The sequence below is a fragment of the Embiotoca jacksoni genome, unplaced genomic scaffold, assembly GCF_022577435.1.
Source record: "Embiotoca jacksoni isolate LCO1_2020_lvr unplaced genomic scaffold, fEmbJac1.0.p SCAF_8, whole genome shotgun sequence".
NCBI lineage: Eukaryota > Metazoa > Chordata > Actinopteri > Embiotocidae > Embiotoca > Embiotoca jacksoni.
This window is the reverse complement of record NW_027185436.1, coordinates 2,423,656-2,444,213: the sequence shown is the minus strand read 5'-3', so window position 1 is coordinate 2,444,213 and position 20,558 is coordinate 2,423,656. Positions and strand designations below refer to the sequence as shown.

Below are 20,558 nucleotides of genomic sequence, written 5' to 3'. Positions count from 1 at the left end.
GAAACATTTTATATCCTGTTCGTATGAATCGACAACCAGCAGTCGTTATGAAGCCTCGAGTTCGAAATATGGCCGACGCCATCTTGCCAGTTCGTAGCGGTTTGGAGCCGGTAGTGACCATATTTGGGCGAGCTGGGGAGGAGCGAGCGGTGGATCTGACTCAATCTGATTGGATACCCATTGATACAACATCCTGCCCACCGATAGACGTAACCTGACTGCACCATTGGCCTGTCAATCAAACACACACGCCCCCAAAAACCCAGCTTTCTGAGGCTTATTTTATGGTTAATGGCGGTATTATTTTCAGATGGACAGCGGTGGACTGGTGGTATCACAGTTTAAGGCTCTTCCGCATCTGCCTGGTTTTTCTGAGCCGGAACCTACGTCCATTTTTATACACAGTCTATGGTTCATATAGAAATTTGTTTTGTGCAGCTTTAAGGTCGAGGCTACACGTTGCATCTGTCACTTTCTTTACACATCTTCTTGCTCTCCATAGTGCCAGGAAGCGACCCATCCCTTACTTCCGACCCAGCCCTTCCTCCAGCAGCCGGTCCACCAGCGTGTCGTCCTGGAGCAGCCTGTTCACCCGCAGCCGCAGTCGCAGCCCGATCCACAGCATTAGCCGCAGCCGCAGCCGCAGCTACTCCTCCTACAGGAGCTACAGCCGCAGCTCGTCATGGAACTCAATCTTTGGGACCCGCAGTCGCAGCCGGAGTCGCGGTTCGTTGAACAAACGCAACAAAACGAGGCATTAGAATTTCTCAAGGAACATTAAGGGACTGAAACCGCGGCCGTGTTTTCAGTTGAGAACAGTGGATGTCGAAGCGATCGACTGTGTGCGTCCCCGCGCTCCGCTTTGACGCTCGAGTGGAAATGTCCCAGCAGTGGTCTTTCACTGAGGCCGTCTCGTTCACTCCCGCCGCCCGCAGAGACCACTGGAGACTGAATGTCTTTTTGTTTGTTTTTTGTTCCTGTACTGCATCCTCTTGCATCAGCACTCACAATGGCCTGGGACTGTTCATCTCTTGGATATTTACAATAGAAACTGCACAGAAGAAAGAAACACTATTCCTGTATTTAGTCAGCTACAATCTCTGTTCCATTTCTCCCATTGCACACATCTGTGCACTTCAAATTAATCTTGCAAATGCTTTAAAATAGTTTAACAACCTTATATTTATTTCATAATTGATGGTACATAATGTAGCCTAATCAGAGGTCCAAGAAGCATTGAAATAACTCCCATTTTGGTTTTCACTTTCAATAGCTACAATGTTTTGGCCTTATGCAAGTACACATGAACTAATTCCCAACAACTCATCAGACATTCACTGTCCTGCGTCAGGGCTGTACGTCCTCGATTCTGCACCGAGAAATTAAGTATTGAGATAACGTTCCAACCGTTTGATCCGAGTGTTTACAAACGGCTTCACAGGGATCGTTATCGGGAAGTAGGAAAAGGTTTATTGGTCTGATCTCAGCACTTCACAAGGTGGAGAACAAACATGTTTCTTCAGCGAGGGTGGCCTGACGGAGAGCAAACGGCCTGTCAGCTCAAATGCCAAATTAATTTATCCTCTGATCAAGTGGAAAACAATTGAAATGTCAGTCCATGTAATACAAGAGAGAGCGATCGAAACGTCGGGGGGTTCTTTTGACAAAATGTTCTCGGTATCAGAGGAGGTATTTCCCTTAACAGCTCATGGTGAATGAAACATCCGATGGATTTGTTCTGGGAAAAGGGTAAAGATAGCGAACTTTTTATTTGCTCCAATGCTTAGATTCATATTTTGAGCTGTCCATAGTTATTTTACTGAATGAGTCAGTCTCTGATTTTTGTTTATTGAATCATTTTATTTAGAAAATTAGGCCCAGACAGAAAAGGCTGTGCCTCATGTGACTGCAACGTGCTGAAATGACATCTGAACTCATGAATAGCATTGGTTCTCAGTTTACTTGAATAATATTTTCTTGCTATAACACTGGAATCAAACCAAACTGTTTTTGAGTTTTATCTTAACAGAAGGTCAAGTTTTGAATTGTGCATCACCATGCATATTTATTACTTATTTAATATTTATTGGTTCGTTGTCTCTCTCAGTAGTGGTCAGTCTTTCTATGCAACATTGTCAATTCATAGTTTTTATGACACTGCTTAATTGACAGCAAATTTTTGGTTTGTTGTAAATTATTCCTGGGTTTTGCCATCGTTCACGCACATGAACCTTGAAGTAGAAGCAGATGTTCAAGAGACAGAGGAGCAGGAAAAAAAAGTGGAATGGCAGAAAAGATCTGTTTTGTCTGACCTTTCATTTTAGATACTTTTTGTCTTTTAAAAGCAAAGGTTAAACATTTGGGGAGAAATGCTTATTTGCTTTCATATTAAGAGTAAGTGGGGAAAAAAATCGATACCACTCTCAGGTCTGTTTGCCAAATATGAAACTACAGCTATGAGATGGTTTTGGCTTTGCATAAAGACTGGAAACAGGTCGCCTAGCTCTGAATAAAGGTGACAAAATCCCCCCACCACCCTCTCTAAAGCCTCCTTATAAGCAAGTGACATGTAATTTGTACAAAATTGTAATTTCATTGCACCATCCAAGAAACATGTTTAGTCGTAAGTTTTAGTGGTTTTGGTGGGTCTGACTCCAAAGTTTGAAACTGCCTTTTTTGCTTGTAATTAAGAGTTATATTTCTCGAACATTTTAAAATCCATCTTCCCATCTGTGTTACTGCTTCAGGGCAGATAGACTGCTCTCTATGCACTCAGTACTCTCAGCTTATTTATCTGAATGTCAACTAAATTGGACGAATGAGGGAAATATGGCGCGGGAGTCATCCATAAACTCACAAACGAATGATGGCTAGTGTGAACCAGTGTCATCGAGGTGCCGGTGGGAGATTTGTGCAGTGATGTTGATAGACTTTCTAGATGGTCACCCAAGGCAACGCCCCCCCACCCCTCTCCATCTCCCAATGTAAAGTTTACATCAGTCCTTGTGCAAAATGATTTTGAATGTGTCAGTACTGTGGTGTAAATAGGCATTTGCATTGTAAAAAATTATACAGAAGGTGTAATTATTTGATTGACAAAATGTGATTGGGGCCTTGTTGGATGTTTAAAGGTTTTGGATAAGATGCATTGATCAGTGAAAAAGGAAATTAAGACAATATACAGGCATTAATTAGCAGACTCTAGATGTCCTGCGTTCCCTCTGATCATGTCTTCTGTTATTTAAAAAAAAAAATCCAATAACAAGGTCATATAGTGATCCAGTGTTTCAGTGTTAAATTATGCATATTCTCCCTGTTTTCCATAAGCGAACATATTGAAACCGCAAATATTCGTCATGCTGTCACATTCGATCTCGTGTCAGTGTGAACTTCACAACGTGTCACCTAGAAATTGAATCGTCCCCACTTGAACCCCATGAAATCAACTTTCCCTTTCACTATGTGTTCAGAATAAGCTATATAAAATCCTGTTCTGAATAAAGTGCCATCGTCTTCTTTTATACTTTAAAAACAGATTCGTCACAGTAAATAGATGACATCTTCACAAAGTTGACTTCTTAGCCGGTTTGTTTAATCCGTACTGTGACATCAGTGTGTTTGACATGAAGCTCTGCGTTATCTTCTATTAAAAATCCTGAGTCACCAAGAGGAGGGAGCTCCAACTCTGTATGAGTTACAAGTGGACACTGCGCAACTTAGTTTGGTCAAAAGTAGGCTGGTCCTCGGTCAGCTGGTGCTCCTCCACTACAAGAAATATCCACACCAGCCACTCATTAAGTCTTCATTTAAGAATTTACATGTCATTTGTTTGTAGTAACCATCTTAAAAAGTGAATTGGATTGAAAACAAGACAGTATTAAATTATAATTTCCTCTCCATTAAAGGTTTTAAGATTTTGTGTTAGTGTAAGAATGCATTTTTTGCAGTGGGAGTGCTCTCCAGATCCTCCCCGCACTTTCCCAACACTTACCCCGAGCAGCCTCATCGTCTGGGAAATCTCAGTCCAGTATAAAACCCACAGGCAGAAGAAATTAGATCAGTTCACTTAGAGCTTTAAAAAAAACTCAGTGCCCACTTCAGATTTGGATCAACAGTTGACTTGTTGCGTAACGGTGATGTGCGTAATTCTAAAGAGATAACGTTTTGATACACCAGAGGCACTTCTGTTGTTACAAAGAAAGAGTTTTGGGTTCGTTTTTTTTTTTTTTTTACACGAATAACAGAAAGTTTTCTGGCTCTGAACTCAGTTGGACATGGCTGAAGGAGACTTTTACACGATGGGAAGCCGGCAGAGGTTTCCCAGAGATCCGTTTGGAGAGTCGCCGTTCAGGGATCAGCTCGCATCTCGGTTTATGGACGACGACTTTGGGATGCCCCCTTTCCCCGATGATCTGGCGATGGACTGGCCGGGATGGGCACGGCCGGGCCGGCTAAGCACGCGCCTCAACCCCTCGCCCTTCAGCAGCAGTTTACGCACAGGTTTCCCCCCTCGTCAATCCACGGGAGGCCCCGCGCTGTACACCAGCAGGTACGGCGAGCCTTCCTCCAGGAGCTCCCCCGTCACCACCGGGGGGGAGCCCTGGAAAGTCTGCGTGAACGTCCACAGCTTCAAACCAGAGGAGTTAAACGTGAAGACGAGAGACGGGTTTGTAGAAGTGTCAGGTGAGTTGCTGCAGACATCATAACAAAATTTTGCCTTTCTTTTCCTGGAAGATAAATGTCGTTATTATCAGGTTGATTTGGGAGGAAGGCCTTCAGGGGTAGGAAAACTTTTTACTTGTCGTTTTTGTGACAGCTGATAATGAGTGGCTGGAGGTCAAACTGTCCCATTTCCCATGACACTGTACAAACCATCAGTTTAAATTCCAGAAAGTCTACCTGGATGATTGCCCACGCATCAAGACATCAGTTATAGTCAAGACATAGTCAAGTCAGGTTTATTCATAAAACAAATTGAAATACATCATCTGCAGGCCTGTACCCTGGCCAGGTAACCAGTTAAATAAGTTATGTGAGGCATATTGCACAGGCAACACATCAAACAGAATATGGACATCATAAATATATCATGATTGTGTAATACAATAATCTTCAGAGCCGCAGCCGCCATCAGCACACTTGAGGTCATGGCCTCAATATTTTCTATGGGAAATTAGTATGATAAAAATCAATCGATTATTTCTCCTGAAATATCATTAGCTGTGTGGAAAAGATGAAGAGATAGTTAGACTAAAAGTTAAGGAGATACAATTAAGACGATAGAGTGAACAATTAGGGTGTTTGGAATTAAATACATTTTAATGTAAAGGCCTTTTTAGAAGCTAATCTAACATTTGTGTGTTGGTGGGATTATCATGTGGAAACTTGAACTCGTGGCCCGAGGTCTTCAAAAATCTTGGCAGTGGCCCTGTTTAATCATTCAGTATTTTTTTATTTAAAATTAATCTTTTAAACGTAGACACCATTTCAAGCAACAGCTAAGACAAAGCAGCATGAAAAAAATTCAAAGTTGTGTACAAAACCACTTCCATCCAAGTACATGTACAAACACATTTAAAAATCATAAAATAGAGCGTTCAAAAAGCTGCAGTCCACACAAATCAAAGGACAGAATTCACCAGATTTTGATTAAACAAAACGTTAACAACACCTCCGTATCTCTCAGGATCCTCATGTCAATCTGGTTGAGAGATATCAGCTCTTTGTAGCACAACTGATGGGGTAAAATGAAAACACCTCATTGATATATTATGGTTTCAGCTTTAGTGAGTCTTGATTTGGAAACGTGGGATGGATTTTGGGGACTGGGACAAGCAAGTTGGCAGGCAGATCCTCAAGCTTAGACACCTGTTTCAGATTCTTGGAGAATCGCTCCCTCCACCACCCATGAGCTCGATTTAGATTTAAGGCAAGGCCCGTGACAACAGTCTCTGTTTACAATAAGACATGCCGCCCGCTGCCGTTAAACACCGGAGAGAATGTTCTGGAAGCACAAGCTCACTTCTCCACAGCCGTCCTCGTGCAGGTTTTGTGTCTGCTGATGTCACGTTTGAGCTCAGACACTCATCACGGGAGTAAGTTGTACAAATTGCTTCCTCAAATTGAGGTTTGGGAAGAGAGATGGATTCCAGGGATACCCAGAGCAGGAGAGGGCAGAGAGGACAGCAGGCCCCCCGGCTCTGAGTTTTTTATAAGCACATTGTTGGTATGCCAGTTGGGTCATTCAATCAGCGCCATGTTGAGCCCGCCTGCCACAGTGACTCAACCTGTTCTAAAAGTGGGACGGGGAATGTGGTGCAAGCATGTTCGAGGTGTTCAGTACATGAATGAATAAATCTTCACAGACAAGTGTGTTTCATCTGGTTAACAGGTTACTGAAAAACAGTGAAAAGTGGGTGAAGTCCAGGAATAAGGACACAGGACTCTTTCTGAATGCATTCTTTTTTTAAATATCTGAATTTAATTTGACCTACTCTCACAAGGCTCATGCTGTTGGTGCACATCTCAAAGCAAAACTCCAGTTGATCAAATTACCACAAAGCAGCTGCAACCCAATGAATATGGGGCAAAGGCAGACGGGGGGTTTCTGGGCTATTGCTCTGAAGAGCAGAGACTGCTCCCACAAGGAAAATAACAGCTTTGTTAGAATGCTTAAAATGACTACTGACTGTTGGCTCAAAAACTGCTCATATGGAGAGATTTGGAGGACAGCAAACCTTTAAAAGTAGCATTAAACTGATGGACATTTAAAACCAGAAAAGTTGAACTTGCTGAGGATCCAATACTTAAACAAAGAAGACAGAAGCAGTGCTAAATAGTGATGTGATAGATCAGCGACCTGTGTCCTCACTGCATTTGAACAATGATGCGATTGTGTTGCTGACACAGCTACAGTAGTCAGTGACCTGAAATCTTTGAGATGAATTGCTTTTGAAACACAGTGCATAGCCATGTCATAAGAAGCTACAAAGTTGCAAATATGAAAACTACAGCCCATCTCTTTATACTTGTGGTGATAGAAAAATGTATCCATCCCATTTCAACACCACAATCATCCCAAAACATTCAGTCTAACACATCTGGAATTTAACATCTCTGTCGTAAGAGCCTTGAAAACAAGGAGAGGCAACTCCCTGCCGAACCTTCGTTATTCATGAAATGTCTCTGGGAGATAATTAAGGGACCAGTTTTACTTCTTTAGTTATGATGAGGTTTTCATAACAATCCTCTGACTTCATTGGTGCTCACTCCTCTCCAGAGCCTCGCATGTTCCATCCTTGATCTCTGGTAGAAGTCCAGCACTTTCTGCCGGGGAAAGACGTCATTGCGGGGGGATAGGGTAGCACATAGTCGAGCCTGGAGTGCATAAGGGGATGGAGGGCGTGGAGGGACGGCCATGCTGCTGGCGGCGGCGGCGATGACATTTAGCAGCGCGGCAGCAGCTGCTAGCGAGCCCGACAGACAGACCGACCATAAACAGTGAGGGAGAAGCAGGAGACAGACACAGACAGAAAAAGAAGCGGAAAACATTTCAATATGTTCATTGCAATCCACCCAACAGGTCAAAACAAACACACAGCAGAGATTGAGCAATGGAAAACTGTGAAATGTCATTCGAGCTCTCGTACATCAACACCTTGTGATGGGTGTTGTATGATCAGTGTCCTTGTGATAAGGACATTCATTTATGATCTATCGCATGCTTAATTATTGCACAATATGAAAGTCATTCATCTCTGAACCTCGCTCACTTATTTGCTCATGTCTTTCCAAACAGGAAAACACGAAGAAAAACAGGAAGAAGGAGGCATAGTGACAAAGAATTTCACAAAGAAGATACAGTGAGTATGATTTCAGTGAACTCAATAATGGCTGCATCCTTTATTCTCTGGATTTCTGCACACCATGTTTCAGACAACGTTTATTGGAGAGATGTTTGTTAAACCACTGAGCTGTTATGACTCCGGGGTGGTACAGGTTCGTTTTTGTGATGGCATCATTAAATTAAAGTAACCTTTCTACTATGTGCAACTGCAACGAAATCATACATTTCCCATCAAATTCATGGTGGAGGCAGCGGGTCAAGTACCAGGGAAGAAAAAAAAAAAAAACATACAAAACTCTCAGTTTTTTAGATTTTCCTTGATTGCATGTTTAACAGTTTTACCTTTTCAATTCAATCTATCTTCAACTCCACTACTGACTTTATTGGCACAAGTAGGAGGCACAAGGAGGGATGGCTTTATATTTAGGGGAATAGAGGAGGGGTCTCCAACCAAGTAGCTTGTGAGCTTTGACCTCATGCGAAATGATCACGACCTCTTAACACATGTTAAAATAACGTGCCAGTACCACGGAGACAGTGCCGATGAGAAGTCATTTCCTTTGTCACTAATGTGAGACAGAACAACGACTCAGTTTCGGACGATGTCGTCTATATTGTGACTTTTTCCTTGTTTGAATGAGGCGGATTGAGTGGATGGTTCAGCCGACGTGTGTGCAGGAAACAGCTGTTTGCTTCTCGTTTCCAACCAGTTGGGAAACTTTTTTGGGACATTCTGTAAAAAATGTATTTACTGTTGCCGTGACAGCAAAGGTTTCATAACTTTAAGGAAGTTGTAACTTTAACGCACAGCACATTTCAAGTGCTCATTTTAGCCCAAATCATTACATTTCCCTAACAAAGTGTTTAATGTACTTAAACAGGGCCGAGGGTGTTGATTCAGGAAACACTCCGGTGGGGTGTATTTAGGGGGGAGGAACAAACGACCGACATGGTTGTATAGTTTGGAGGACTTGTTGGTAGGATTTTTGATTTTAATCAAGCTTTAGAATTATGGACAAAAAGGCCAAGAAACATTGAGAGGTAAATACTAATTGATAAGAAGATAACCTCAAAGAAGGAAAGAACTTAGATTTTTTTTTTTTTTTTTGCAGTGAATTGTACGCGCAGATGTTCAGATATACTTTTCTTTACTGAACAACATGACAACATCCTGCTTTTTGTTATCTCTGAAGAGTGTAAAAAGTTCCTTGATTCTGCACCTCTCACTCAGAGTATCTTTAAACAGCTGCTACAGAGTCACATTCAACTCTCCAGGCAAAACTTGTCATCTTCAAACAGTACTGGAAACCTGGAGCCAGCCCTACCCAGATGAAGTATTGGTGTGGAGAGCAGGAGAGTTTTCCAGAGAGGAATCATATGTAAGCCAAACAGGCCACACAAAAGTCTCCGCAGCCTCCACGTCTGTGCACCTCTGCCCCTTTAATTGGGCACGAGGAAGACTCCCAACAGCAGCGATAATCGCTGGTGCGTATCGCCGTCTCGCTGGCACGTCAGTCCCGTTCTGTTAATTTCCTGTTGGCTAATTAAGCAGGTGCCCTCCGCCAGCACTGCTTATATCACAATCATTTTAATTGGAATGGCTTCAGATCAGGCCTGTGCTCCTCAGCAAGGCAAAACCGAAAATCAATGAAAGACTGAACATATAGAGAGGGGGGGTGGGTAAATATATAAATAACCGCACTCGATAAACAAACCCACTGGCTATATGAGCGAGAGAGAAAGATAGCATAGTAAGCACATGTCTTTTGCATGGGTCGTGTGTCTGAATGTGCTTTTAACTGAAGGGCTACAACTTTTTGTGCTTTCTTCATCTAACAGCAATAAAGTGTGTGTCACTTTTTAAAAAGAAAAAAGCATAAGGCAGGAAAACAAACTTCACCAAGATGATGCACTCAAAATGGTCCAAAATTAAAACGTTTAACACTGGACACTTTTCACCCTAAAAAGTCGCCATCTTGGCTACGTAGAGGAAGGGGCGGGACAACCAACATAAAGTCTGAGGAAGCTGCAGCTGTTCCTGAACTCAGCACACAAAAGTGTGTATTTTGCACTTCTGCTGCTGGACAGAAGCCATCAGTGTGTTTATCAAGTGTTAAACAGAGGACACAAGAGCAAGTTAATTTTTAGGTGAAATAATTAAAGCTGCAGATATTTCAGCAGGTGATGTATTTGCAGGCTGAGGTTCTTTGCGGTCAGTGCAGAGCGGCAGTGTGCAGTTTGAAATAACACTACCCTGTCAAAATTCCTGCACTACACAGATAAGAGTCCTCACATGTAAGAGTGCAATTTGTTAGTTTACTAAGGGAAGTATGTCATTTAAAACACAGCATAAGTTGTTTAGTTTTGCCCCATCTAAAAGGAAAACTGACAGAACTCTCGACTATCGAGAAAAAATGGTTAAAAACATAAATAATCTGTAATCAGAGATCTCTAAATGAGAACAAGATGTCCCTGTTAGTATCAGTGCGACCTCTGATTCAACATAGTCACTGATCAATTTATTCCTATATTGGGCTGACATCAATCCTTGACTTTAAATCTATATCTTTGGTGATATCTTTTTCAATTATCAAAAAAAATTATCACGCTGGCTGACAATAAAAACACTATTAAGAATAAAGAAGCAGAATTTGAGTCTGATCTCCAGGCGTCAACTATTTAACAGCCTCATCTCCTTCACTTCTATTTGCCGCAATACATGAAGTAACACAGTACTTAAGTGTAATTTCACAGCTAATGTACTTTATAAATGTTGCACACCGCCTGTGCTATAAATAAATGGAAGGAGTTTGTGCTTTGGGGGAAAGTACATGCTCTTAAAAAGCAGACACCACAAACTGATTGATGTAAAGTAAACAGTGCTGCCGAGTCCAAGGGTTCATTCTTCTGTTAGACCATCCGATCCAAACCAGGGAGAGATGTGTAAGTTCTTAACCAAAAATGTGGCTGCTAAATCGGCTCTGAGGGCAAAGGTAACGTTCTGACCTCAGGTCACGTAGCAACACAACAACCCTGATCTGTCTGTTATTCAGACATGTCTCCTTCTGCTTCCGTTTCTGGTCTCATGAGACACATGATGCTGCTGGACTGACTCAATCCAAATGTGTACTGTGTCTGAGTGAGTGGGAAGAAGCATAGGGGTTACATGTTCTACACACACACACTTCATGAACACACACACACACACACACACACACACACACACACACACACACACCATGTTCGGTCTCACTGTCTTGTTTCTCTGTGGCTCAGAAACTCTGCAGCATATTGGGACAGTTTTTTGGCAGCTGTACAAAATCAATGCCTGAGATAAACTGTACGCTTGCCAAAGTTAAATAAACTCCGCGAGCTGGACAGATAAGGTTTCTGCTGGAGTCCCATGTAACAGGCCGACTGAGTCATTTGACTTTGTCGGAAGGGGCAACTTTACTTCGTAGCAAGTGGCTCTTTGAAGGAAGGGTTGGGACCACAGATATATGAAAATGATTCAAGATGAATTCTGGCTTACACCAACTTTAATCAGTAGCTTTAAAATCCCCCCCCTCTTTATTTATTTACGCAGTCTGAATTACATTGAACAATAAATGTAATTATTATTGGCCACTGCTGAATGGAATATCAGTCAGTCCACCACTTTAGTCTAGACTGAAATATCTCAACAACTAAGAGATGGATTATCATGAATATTGGTAGACATATTGTTTCATCTCATACGATCTATTATAAGAGCAATATTGATCCCTGACTTTTCATCGAGCAATGCCATGAGGTTGAATTTTGTGGTTCAGAGACAAAAATAATTCAAAGGAACACCTGCAGGTCAAAGCTTTCACAATTTTACAGAAATATGTCAAAATCTACTGGATTGGCACAAAACGTCTAAACAAGCATTCATGGTTTCCAGAGGAATCCACTGTCTTTCTCTGTAGCGCCACCATGTAGTTCACATTTGTGGTTTTACATTAAGTGAATAACTACTGGATAAAGTGCATGAAATTTGGTACACATTCCCAACAGGATCAATTGTAATGAATTTGGTGAGCCCTTAACTTTTTCACTGTCGAGCCACCGTCAGTTCAAAATGTAGAAATTTCAAATACTCCACTACTTTACAACCTAGCTGCAAAATTGATGATCTTCCCAAGAGCCTCAGCAATACTTTTTGATGGTAATTGAATGTCAAATAGAATGTAATATCAGTATGCTATTGTGCTAAACTAAGTTTCTGGTGGAAAAAAGCGCAATTGCAAAAACAAAAAAAGATAAAGCTAAAAACAAATAATAGAAACACAAACTCCAACAATCGGATTATACCTAAACATCAACATGTTAGCATGCTGGTTTAAGCATGTAGCTACCAGCTGCACGCTCTTCATCTTTTTTCAACATTTCAACTGTAGATGTTCAGAGGCAGGAAGGACCACAACATACGACACGCGAACAGGAGGTTTTATGCAAACAAAAAACTTTAATAATCAAAAGCCAAAGCTGGATGCTGATGGGAACAGACTGGCCACTGAAACAACAAAGTGACAACAAAGAAGGGATGGGAACACAGATTAAAAACACGAGGAGGACAATGAGGGACAGATGAAACTAATAAGGGCAGGGCAGACAATCACAACAGCAGGAAGTAAAGTCGACCAAGGTGGTGCGCTAAAATGTAAAACTCGAAACCCAGACTGAAAAAGAGAAATTACAAAATAGAAATCAAATGCAAACCGTGATGGAAGATACATTACATTGCAGTTTTAAAATATTTTTCTGCAATAAAATCAGAAAAACTAAAAATGTCCTCAAAATAGCCAAGAAAAACTGCTGACATCTGATTCTGAAAATTATGTTGAAGATGTTTTGATTAATCAATAACAAATCAATAATAAATAACACAAAATAACAAAACTGGAATTTTCTTTTGAAAAACCTGCAATGAAAATGACAGAGTTCAATGCCGGCGTCATCCAGCATAGACAGTAATCGACTTTAGTTCTGAGTGTTTGTTTTTAAACCTCTGAGCCTCCATTTACCACCTGACCCCACAGCGCCCTTCGCCTCGCAGCTTATCTCTTCAGACCTATTGTATCGGTCTTGTTCTATCTAAATTGGATTTACTATATTCCCACTGTTGGATTCTGTATTTTTGTATTATAGTTACAACGTTCTCTCTATTTTTTTGTAATTGTCGTCTCCCCACCTATTGCATCCTTAGGTATCGATTTTGTGTTTCTTTTCTGTGTTCTTTAGTTTTTCTTTGTCTTGATCTTTGGCCTAAGAATTGTTGTTGAAGCGATCCTTTTAAATCTCAGTGACACACTGTAGGTGATGTCTGTGTACACAAATAGACCTGACTTACCCTCTCTGTGTGTCTGTCTGCCTCTGTGAGGTTCTTCAGTCTGTTCTCACTTGTATTTCACAGTAGAGTGGGAAGCCAGGAGAGTCCTCTCTAATTAAATGGGGGGTAGAACCAAAGTCTCCTCCTCTGAACCTGGCAACCTGATGTTTATATTAACTCCCAAAAGCACTTGGCTGCTCATGCAGAAAACCTACTGTACTATACCCATATTTGGCCACACTGTTTGACAAAGCATCTGAATGTGTGTCTGCCTCTGCAGCCACTTTTAGCGTACTTTCATTCCAACGGGAGGATGTTACTTTCAAAATAAACTAGAAATTGATATACTACCAGAATAGGAAACTTGTGATTTAAAATTCTGAAATAGCATTGCGTCTAAACAGTGTAAACAGTTTAAATGACTGAAACTATTACAGCTCTGGCTGGTTTTCCATTAACACTTGGTGTCATCCTGCAGGTTTTAGAGGCCAATTATCCCTCTCTGCTCTGGAAGATGTTATAACTGCAGCATGAGAAGTGTCAAAAAATAAAGCAAACATTGGGGGAAAAAAGCCTGACACAAAATTAGCTGTTTCCTATATGACAGATAAGAGCTGCAGATTAGGAAAATATACACTTGTGGAAATGTGCAGGTGTTAAACCTCCGCAGACAGACAATTACTGGAATAAGGCTTCATTTTTGGAAACCTCACACCTGGATCGACCTTGTGTTTTCTCTCTCTCGTCTTTGTGGCAGAGCTGGAAGATTTCTAATGAAACTTGTGATGGTTTTTGCTTCTTCTCCTGGGTAGGAGATTGTGTGTGTGTGTGTGTGTGTGTGTGTGTGTGTGTGTGTGTGTGTGTGTGTGTGTGTGTGTGTGTGTGTGTGTGTGTGTGTGCTACCCAAGGAGAAATCCTGAACCAAGTCATTTTTTTGTCCTCCCACATACAGCACTAAAATCATCCAACTTGAGCTGTTTACAGGTATTGATGAAGTGCCAATGAAGAAGATCGCGGCACTCAACCATGTCTTTGCACCAGCTCTTATTCAGGATAGTCACAGACTTTTGCACGACCTCCAAACAGGAACTGAGCTGTTTCTCTAGGCTGTTTCTCTTCACTGCTCTCCTTATTTTCTACCTCCCACATATGCTTTAAAACACACTGAACGTCCACAGCAGCTTAAAGCTTCTCTGCCAAGAAAACTTCTTCCCCTAAACTGCATTAAAAGCGCTCGAACCGTGTGCTTTCTCTTCCATCAGGGTTCCCATAGACGTGGACCCTCTGACAGTCTTCGCCTCTTTGTCCCCCGAGGGAGTCCTCATCATCGAAGCTCGGCAGACGCCTCCGTATTACCTCTTCAGCAGCGAGGGCTCCCAGGGTGGAGAAATGCAGGAGGTGGAGGCCCCCAAGCCCCAGGAGGCCCCTGTGGTCTAAAATCCCCACCTCTTGACTAACATGACACATCATCTGGTGTTTAACACCAGGAATTAAAATGTATGGAATATATTAGGAGAGGCCAGATACATTTGATTTTCATATGAAAGCTGTACACGGCAGTGAATAAAATCATTTTCCTACAAACAATGATACTGTAGACTTTTCCCAAGTTTGCTTTCATGAAACTCTGGTTCACTACTCTTTGGGAATGTAATTAACAATTGTTATTATTATTATTATTATGAGGAATTAATCAGACAGTTATTTTTTCATTTAATGTTTTTGTTCATAAGCAGTCAGAAAACTGTAAAAAGTACAACATAACACACTTTTAGTGCCCATAGTGATATGTCCAAATAGTTAGAAAAACAATACAAAACATGTCATTTCTACTTCTCTTTTTAATTCAATTTTGATTTAAATACAAAACACAAATGTCCAAAAGAAGCAGGACTTTTACTTCGGAACGTCTTTGTCTTCCCCAAAGTATATTTCATATCATAAAAATGACAGACCAGCTGGTTTGGTAAATATGACCTTGTTGTTGACATTTAACTGATTTCATGATAAAGATTTAAAAACCTCAAACAGTGGCAACAATTTATTTGAATTTGTCCTCTTTTGCATCTCCAGGTGGTATATAATCATTTAAGAAATGGTTTATACCACAATAATGATGTTGTAAACTAAAAATCGACAATTGTTAACGGTTTGTTATTACTTTCATACGACTATGCAGGAATATATACACTATGAATCCTTCTGTGAAGCATTTTTAACTGGTGTACGTGCTGTGACCCCAGTTGTTAGTAGAAATCCAAATCAAAGACCAGGAATCAGCCAGTAGGAACAAACCAACTAACAGGAGAACACATCCGATTGCCCGGCCACCAGGAATAAAAGTCTGGTTTCATTTAATTCAGTCACTTCACACATTATTATTTGTCATGACATTGTCAGGAGCCAGTACGTTATTACGTCTCAAGAGTCAAATTTATATTTGCATTAATTTCATTTGGTTTTTGCATCATATCATAGGTAAAATGGTGGGTTACAAAGTGACAAATATCCCTTTATTTATTGGAGTGTCTTGACTTCCTTCACTTCCTACAAGTTTCTACTTTCTTAGTTTATGGATGTCACTTAAACAGACAAGAAACCAAATGAATATTGTGTAGGGGTGTATACTGACGGTGAACTGAGTGCATTAATACTGTATTCTACCAAAGTGTATTGTAAATATACTTTAATATATGCCAATTTATAATAAATATTGACCTGAAGTGTTCCACATTTTACAATATGGTTTGCATTTTTCTTTTCTATTTGATCATTTATGAAGAGGGTTGCATGATTGTTCGAGCGGACCGACTGACTTGTTGGCCAAAGACGTTTGTTTCCTGCCTTCTTTTCTGTTGATGTCTTTGTATTGACTGATGCAATAAAAATGTCCAGCCAATCTCCCAGTGCGCCTTAACATCTGTGTCTTTCATTGAGAGCCGGGCCACTCTCGGGCCTGGCTCCAGGGATCGAGAGAGCCTGTTGGATAACAGAAGGAATTGGGCAGCAGATTAGCGTAGGGTTTAGTGCTGGGTGAGATTGGCACCGCTGCGTGCTGCAGAATGGGCCGAACTCATCCAGGCAGCCCTGCCAGAGCTTTTTGAATGGGAGTGCAAAAAAATTGGGGCAGTTCCATTGCATGTTGTGTGAGGCAAAATAATGTAATCTTCTCTGTGTATTGGAATCAAGAGGGATGATCAGTTTGAATTTAAAAAAAAGTTTCCAAACTGGAGCCGCATTGTGGAAAACAACAAAAGGCTTCTGCAGCTTTGAGTTTGCACAGGCGCAGCTTTGTGTGATGTGTTAGCTCACACGAATGCTTGCATTTAATGGTATTAGATCATATGTGTGGACTTCAATTATGCCATTGTCATGGTAACTGCAATATTGGAAATGTGCCAGTTTCTCCTTGGGCAAGTTATTCATGTAGAAGTGACTAATGTACAGCTGTGCAAACATATAGTATTTGACCAATGTCAGAAGCACTTTGCTGCAACAGCTTGATAATGAGTCACTTTTTTAAAATGCTGCACTCGTGTAGTTTAGGGGGAATTGTTAATATGATTCTCCCAAATGTAACCACTTAATATTCATAAACAGTCCTGAGTTCACACATAACTAACTACAACTCATTTTAAGGTATAAACACAACACAATATTTAACATTTTCTCATGCTAGTGCTTTATTGGAGCTCCAAATACAGCATTGTTATATGGCTGTTATATCTATTGATTAACATGCATATGTGGAAGCGATGCAATGTGAGCTATATGCAGGCTGTTTCAGTGTTTTGTCAAGGTGATATTTTGTTTGTGTTTATTCTGTGGGTTCTTGTTTTTTTTCTTCAGCCTCCGGCTCCTGGCTCGGGTTTTCGCTCTGTGGACTTTCGCCCAGCTGCAGCTCCTCAGGCTGGGTGATCTCCACAGCAGCCTTCCCTGAGCCTGCCATTACCTGGATCTCTCCATCCGCGACTGCTTCTTTGTGTTCCGGCTGTTTGGATGTGTCTTCATCTGGGATTTCTTTGCTTTCCAGGGTTTCACGGTGCTTATAAGAATCTTGAAGAATCTCCGTGCCTTCGTCATCTGCAGGCACTGATGGGTGGGACTCTCCAGCTGGCTTTTCATGCATCTCCTCCTCCTGTTCCCTCCTCTCTTCATGCTGTTGAAGCTCAGCTGTCACGCTGCCAAGTTGGACCTGATCTCCATGGAGCTCCAATGGAGACTCTTCCCCATGATCCTCTGGAGACACAAACTCTGGGTGGTCTGTTTGAGGGACTTCATCTTTCTCAGGTTTTACTGCCTGCTCTCCAAAACCATCAATCTCCACCTGCAATGTACAGAAATATGGAAGAATAATTTAGCTTTCTTAGCCCACCTTAATACTGAATTTTGATGTCAGTTCTTTCACAAGTGGAAACTCTAGAGGGATATTAAGTTGTATGTGATCTGAAAATATTGTTCGGAACTTGTCCTGGAAATCGCCGGTTTAAAGGGATGATTTCATTTTTGGGGAGATTTGTACTTTTTATTTTATTCTTGAGAGTTAGATAAAAAAAAATCAATACCACTCTCATGTCTGCCTGTGGTTGTATTTCCTCTTTGTTGGCAGCTTTCAGTCAAGATAAAGTTCAGCACTTTAGTTTTTGACTAGATTAAACAAATGATGAGCTAGAGTCATGTAATCAAATTAAGGCTCATGTTCAAAATGTTGGTGATTACACAGGAGATACGTCTGAATAAATTATTTTCAGTAAAAAAATCTTTTATGTCGAATAAAACAGTCTTTCTGCTGCTTTGCATCTATTTTCCATGCAGGAATCTTCTGTCTACAGTATGTGCTTAAATTTTGAGTCTTGCTTTTGATTGGTTCTCTCTCTCTCTCTCTCCAGCCACGCCTCATATCTTCCAATCAAATCAATGTGCCTTGCTCTGAGCAACCACGCCACAGTGGTTGGCCATGTTGTTGGATACAAATATGATAAACTTATCACATTTTTAACAGGATAAAAAAATCATCTGTAAACTATTACATTTTGAATGTAATCTTCCTAACACCTAGCACCTTATTGAACTTTAGAGGTTTTGGGAGGCCGATATTTTTTTCTTTGGATAGTCAGGTTAGCCCATGTTTAGTTTTTCAGCCTAAGCTGAGCTAACTAACTGCTGCCTCAACACGATATCATGGAAAAGTATGAAAACGACACGCTCATCCACTACAACAAAATGTGAGATAGCTATGCTTGCCGATGTCTTGCCGTGAAAGGTACAGTTTTCCTGTCCTGAATGCATGTGTCTATTACATGCTTTGGCCTGTAGCAATTCATAGTAAAATGACACCTATAGCATGGTGTCAACCATGTGACTTACAGGAAAATTAAACTATGAGCAAAAACATATGGTTGGAGTCAGGAAAAAAAACTAAAGGACAACTTTGTCACCTCTTGGATTTTAACTCCATCGTGCCATATGGCAACTGTGACTGTTGTACCGCAGTCACGTGAGCCTTTGTCACGTGACATTTAGGTGCATGTAAGTTTTACAGTTGACAGATACACCAGTGGTATTGAGCCCCCCTAACTCTGAGCAAGAAATATCTCTACCAACATTCATACTTTTCCTTTGAATGTAAATAAACTTGTGGGTGGTAATCACCTTTATTGGAATGAGGAAGGCTGCAGGAACAGAGGTTTCAGGAACTGGGGCTTCCACAGTTAGGATGCCATCGACAGACAGGGTGGCCATAATTTTGGTAGCATCCATCTCAGCCGGGAGCCTGAAGATGACACAACCATGTTTACAATGTCACCCCATACAAAGTGCAACTACTGAAACTAATGTACGTAATATCTCATTTTTCAGCTCAGTGAGCATTTTAGAAATTGGATCCTGTCGGAAACATACCCTCAGTGCTGCACGCTTGGCTGCCGACTGGTGTTCAGAATGACTTAAACTGTGCATATTTCACCATCTGCAGGTTGATGTCAGTGTTTACTTTACATACCTGTATTTCCTTGTAAAACATCTGGCAATAAATCCGTGCTCGTCTGGCCTCTCCTCGTGTTTCCCTGGGGACGGATTAACGTTTATGGGGAAGAATGTGAGGACACACAGAGGAATCAAGCAACACAGAGAAACCACTCAACACAGAAATTAATTTCTGCCACAGAGCTGTGATTTTAATTTCCCTAAGCACATTATTTAAGCAGCTTTCTAATTTTGTTACATTCAGCTTTCTTTCCATCACTGTTTAGTTTTAAGGGGTTTATTCTGTGAACTGTGAGAACATTCTATTTAGATAACTCTGTCAGCATTTGAGATAATGATATTAGATTAGATTTATTAATACTTTATTCAGAGCAGAAACCATCCTGTGAGTAAAAGCAATTAACAATAATAAAGTGAACTTTTTGAGCTGTTTAATTAACAGAGTTGTAAGCCAATGTTCGTTACCTTCAACCTCCAGGAACCCGCCTCTGACACCGAGAGAAATCTCTGTGGGGGAGAAGTGAGCCACATCCATGCTCACCCTCCACTTACTGATCTTCTGGCTGGGATGATGCTCCGACCAAGAGATGTAGGGCACAAACAGCGGAGCAGGTAAGTCGCCCGGCCAGGAGCAGGCTGCCAAACTCCTCTGGAGTCCATCCGCTTCCAGCCTCCGAGTGTCCCCCGGCTCCAGGAAAGGTGGCAGGCCAACATCTTGATGGAAAAGCCGGCTGGACTGCCACCATTTTATCAAAGGGTACCAAGGGGCAGCCCTGCTGTACTCCCCACATGACATCTCTGTTTTGGCCTGTTCGCTCATATTTCAAGAAAAAAACAAAGCAGCCCTGTTTTAATGACAGTCAATGAGTAACTTCTGGACTCTTGGGGTTGACTCACTGAAATTAGCAATTAAAATCGGCCTAATGAACGAGGGAATGATAAAAGAAAGATTCGCCAAAGCTAAGTGGTGAGACAGAGAAAGTCTCAGAGGGGCCTTTTATAGTGCTCCTGTCTTTTTTAGCACTTATTAAGCACTCATGCCGATCCCATGAGAAGGGTGTATAGGAATGAGGTGATGGGTGTGAAGGGGTGGCTGTTACCTCTTGCTGGCCTGAAGAAGGCAGCGGACTAATTAGTTGTATTTATAACTTTTGAAGGTGTGATGGCAAATAGCGAGCAGTTGGCCGTGGCTGGTTTGTGTGAACTGTTGCATCTGGTGCCTGAACACCGCTCCTCTCACATCCCGGTGAACTCCACTGTCAGCGGTGACAGGGATCCTCAGTCTTGTCATGAGCCCGTTGTGCTGCCTCGTCCCGGTGTGTTTCACCCCTCAGAGGACACACAGTTGCAGCAGTTTGTCTGGAGCATGAA

General features: G+C 41.5%; 2 protein-coding genes across 2 annotated transcripts in view; both read left to right on the top strand.

Annotated features, from left to right (window-relative positions):
• The window catches only part of srrm4 (serine/arginine repetitive matrix 4), a 68,708-nt gene extending 64,856 nt beyond the window's left edge, over positions 1-3,852 (top strand). Inside the window, exon 13 of the mRNA XM_069139218.1 lies at positions 503-3,852. Coding sequence (XP_068995319.1) covers positions 503-761 — 259 coding nt within the window. The 3' untranslated portion in view covers positions 762-3,852. The remainder of the gene's footprint in view (positions 1-502) is intronic.
• Positions 3,853-4,030: 178 nt separating this feature from the next.
• hspb8 (heat shock protein b8) lies at positions 4,031-16,108 on the top strand. The gene is made up of 3 exons (XM_069139219.1): positions 4,031-4,683; positions 7,799-7,862; positions 14,465-16,108. The coding sequence occupies exons 1-3, from the start codon at positions 4,275-4,277 to the stop codon at positions 14,637-14,639; spliced, it is 648 nt and encodes a 215-aa protein (XP_068995320.1). The 5' UTR covers positions 4,031-4,274; the 3' UTR covers positions 14,640-16,108.
• The last annotated feature ends 4,450 nt before the right edge of the window (positions 16,109-20,558 follow it).

Coding starts and splice junctions, on each gene's coding strand:
- hspb8 (XM_069139219.1), top strand. CDS start 4,275: ATGGCTGAAGGAGACTTTTACACGATGGGAAGCCGGCAGAGGTTTCCC. Junction 4,684..7,798: donor CGGGTTTGTAGAAGTGTCAG/GTGAGTTGCTGC, acceptor CTTTCCAAACAG/GAAAACACGAAGAAAAACAG. Junction 7,863..14,464: donor AATTTCACAAAGAAGATACA/GTGAGTATGATT, acceptor CTCTTCCATCAG/GGTTCCCATAGACGTGGACC.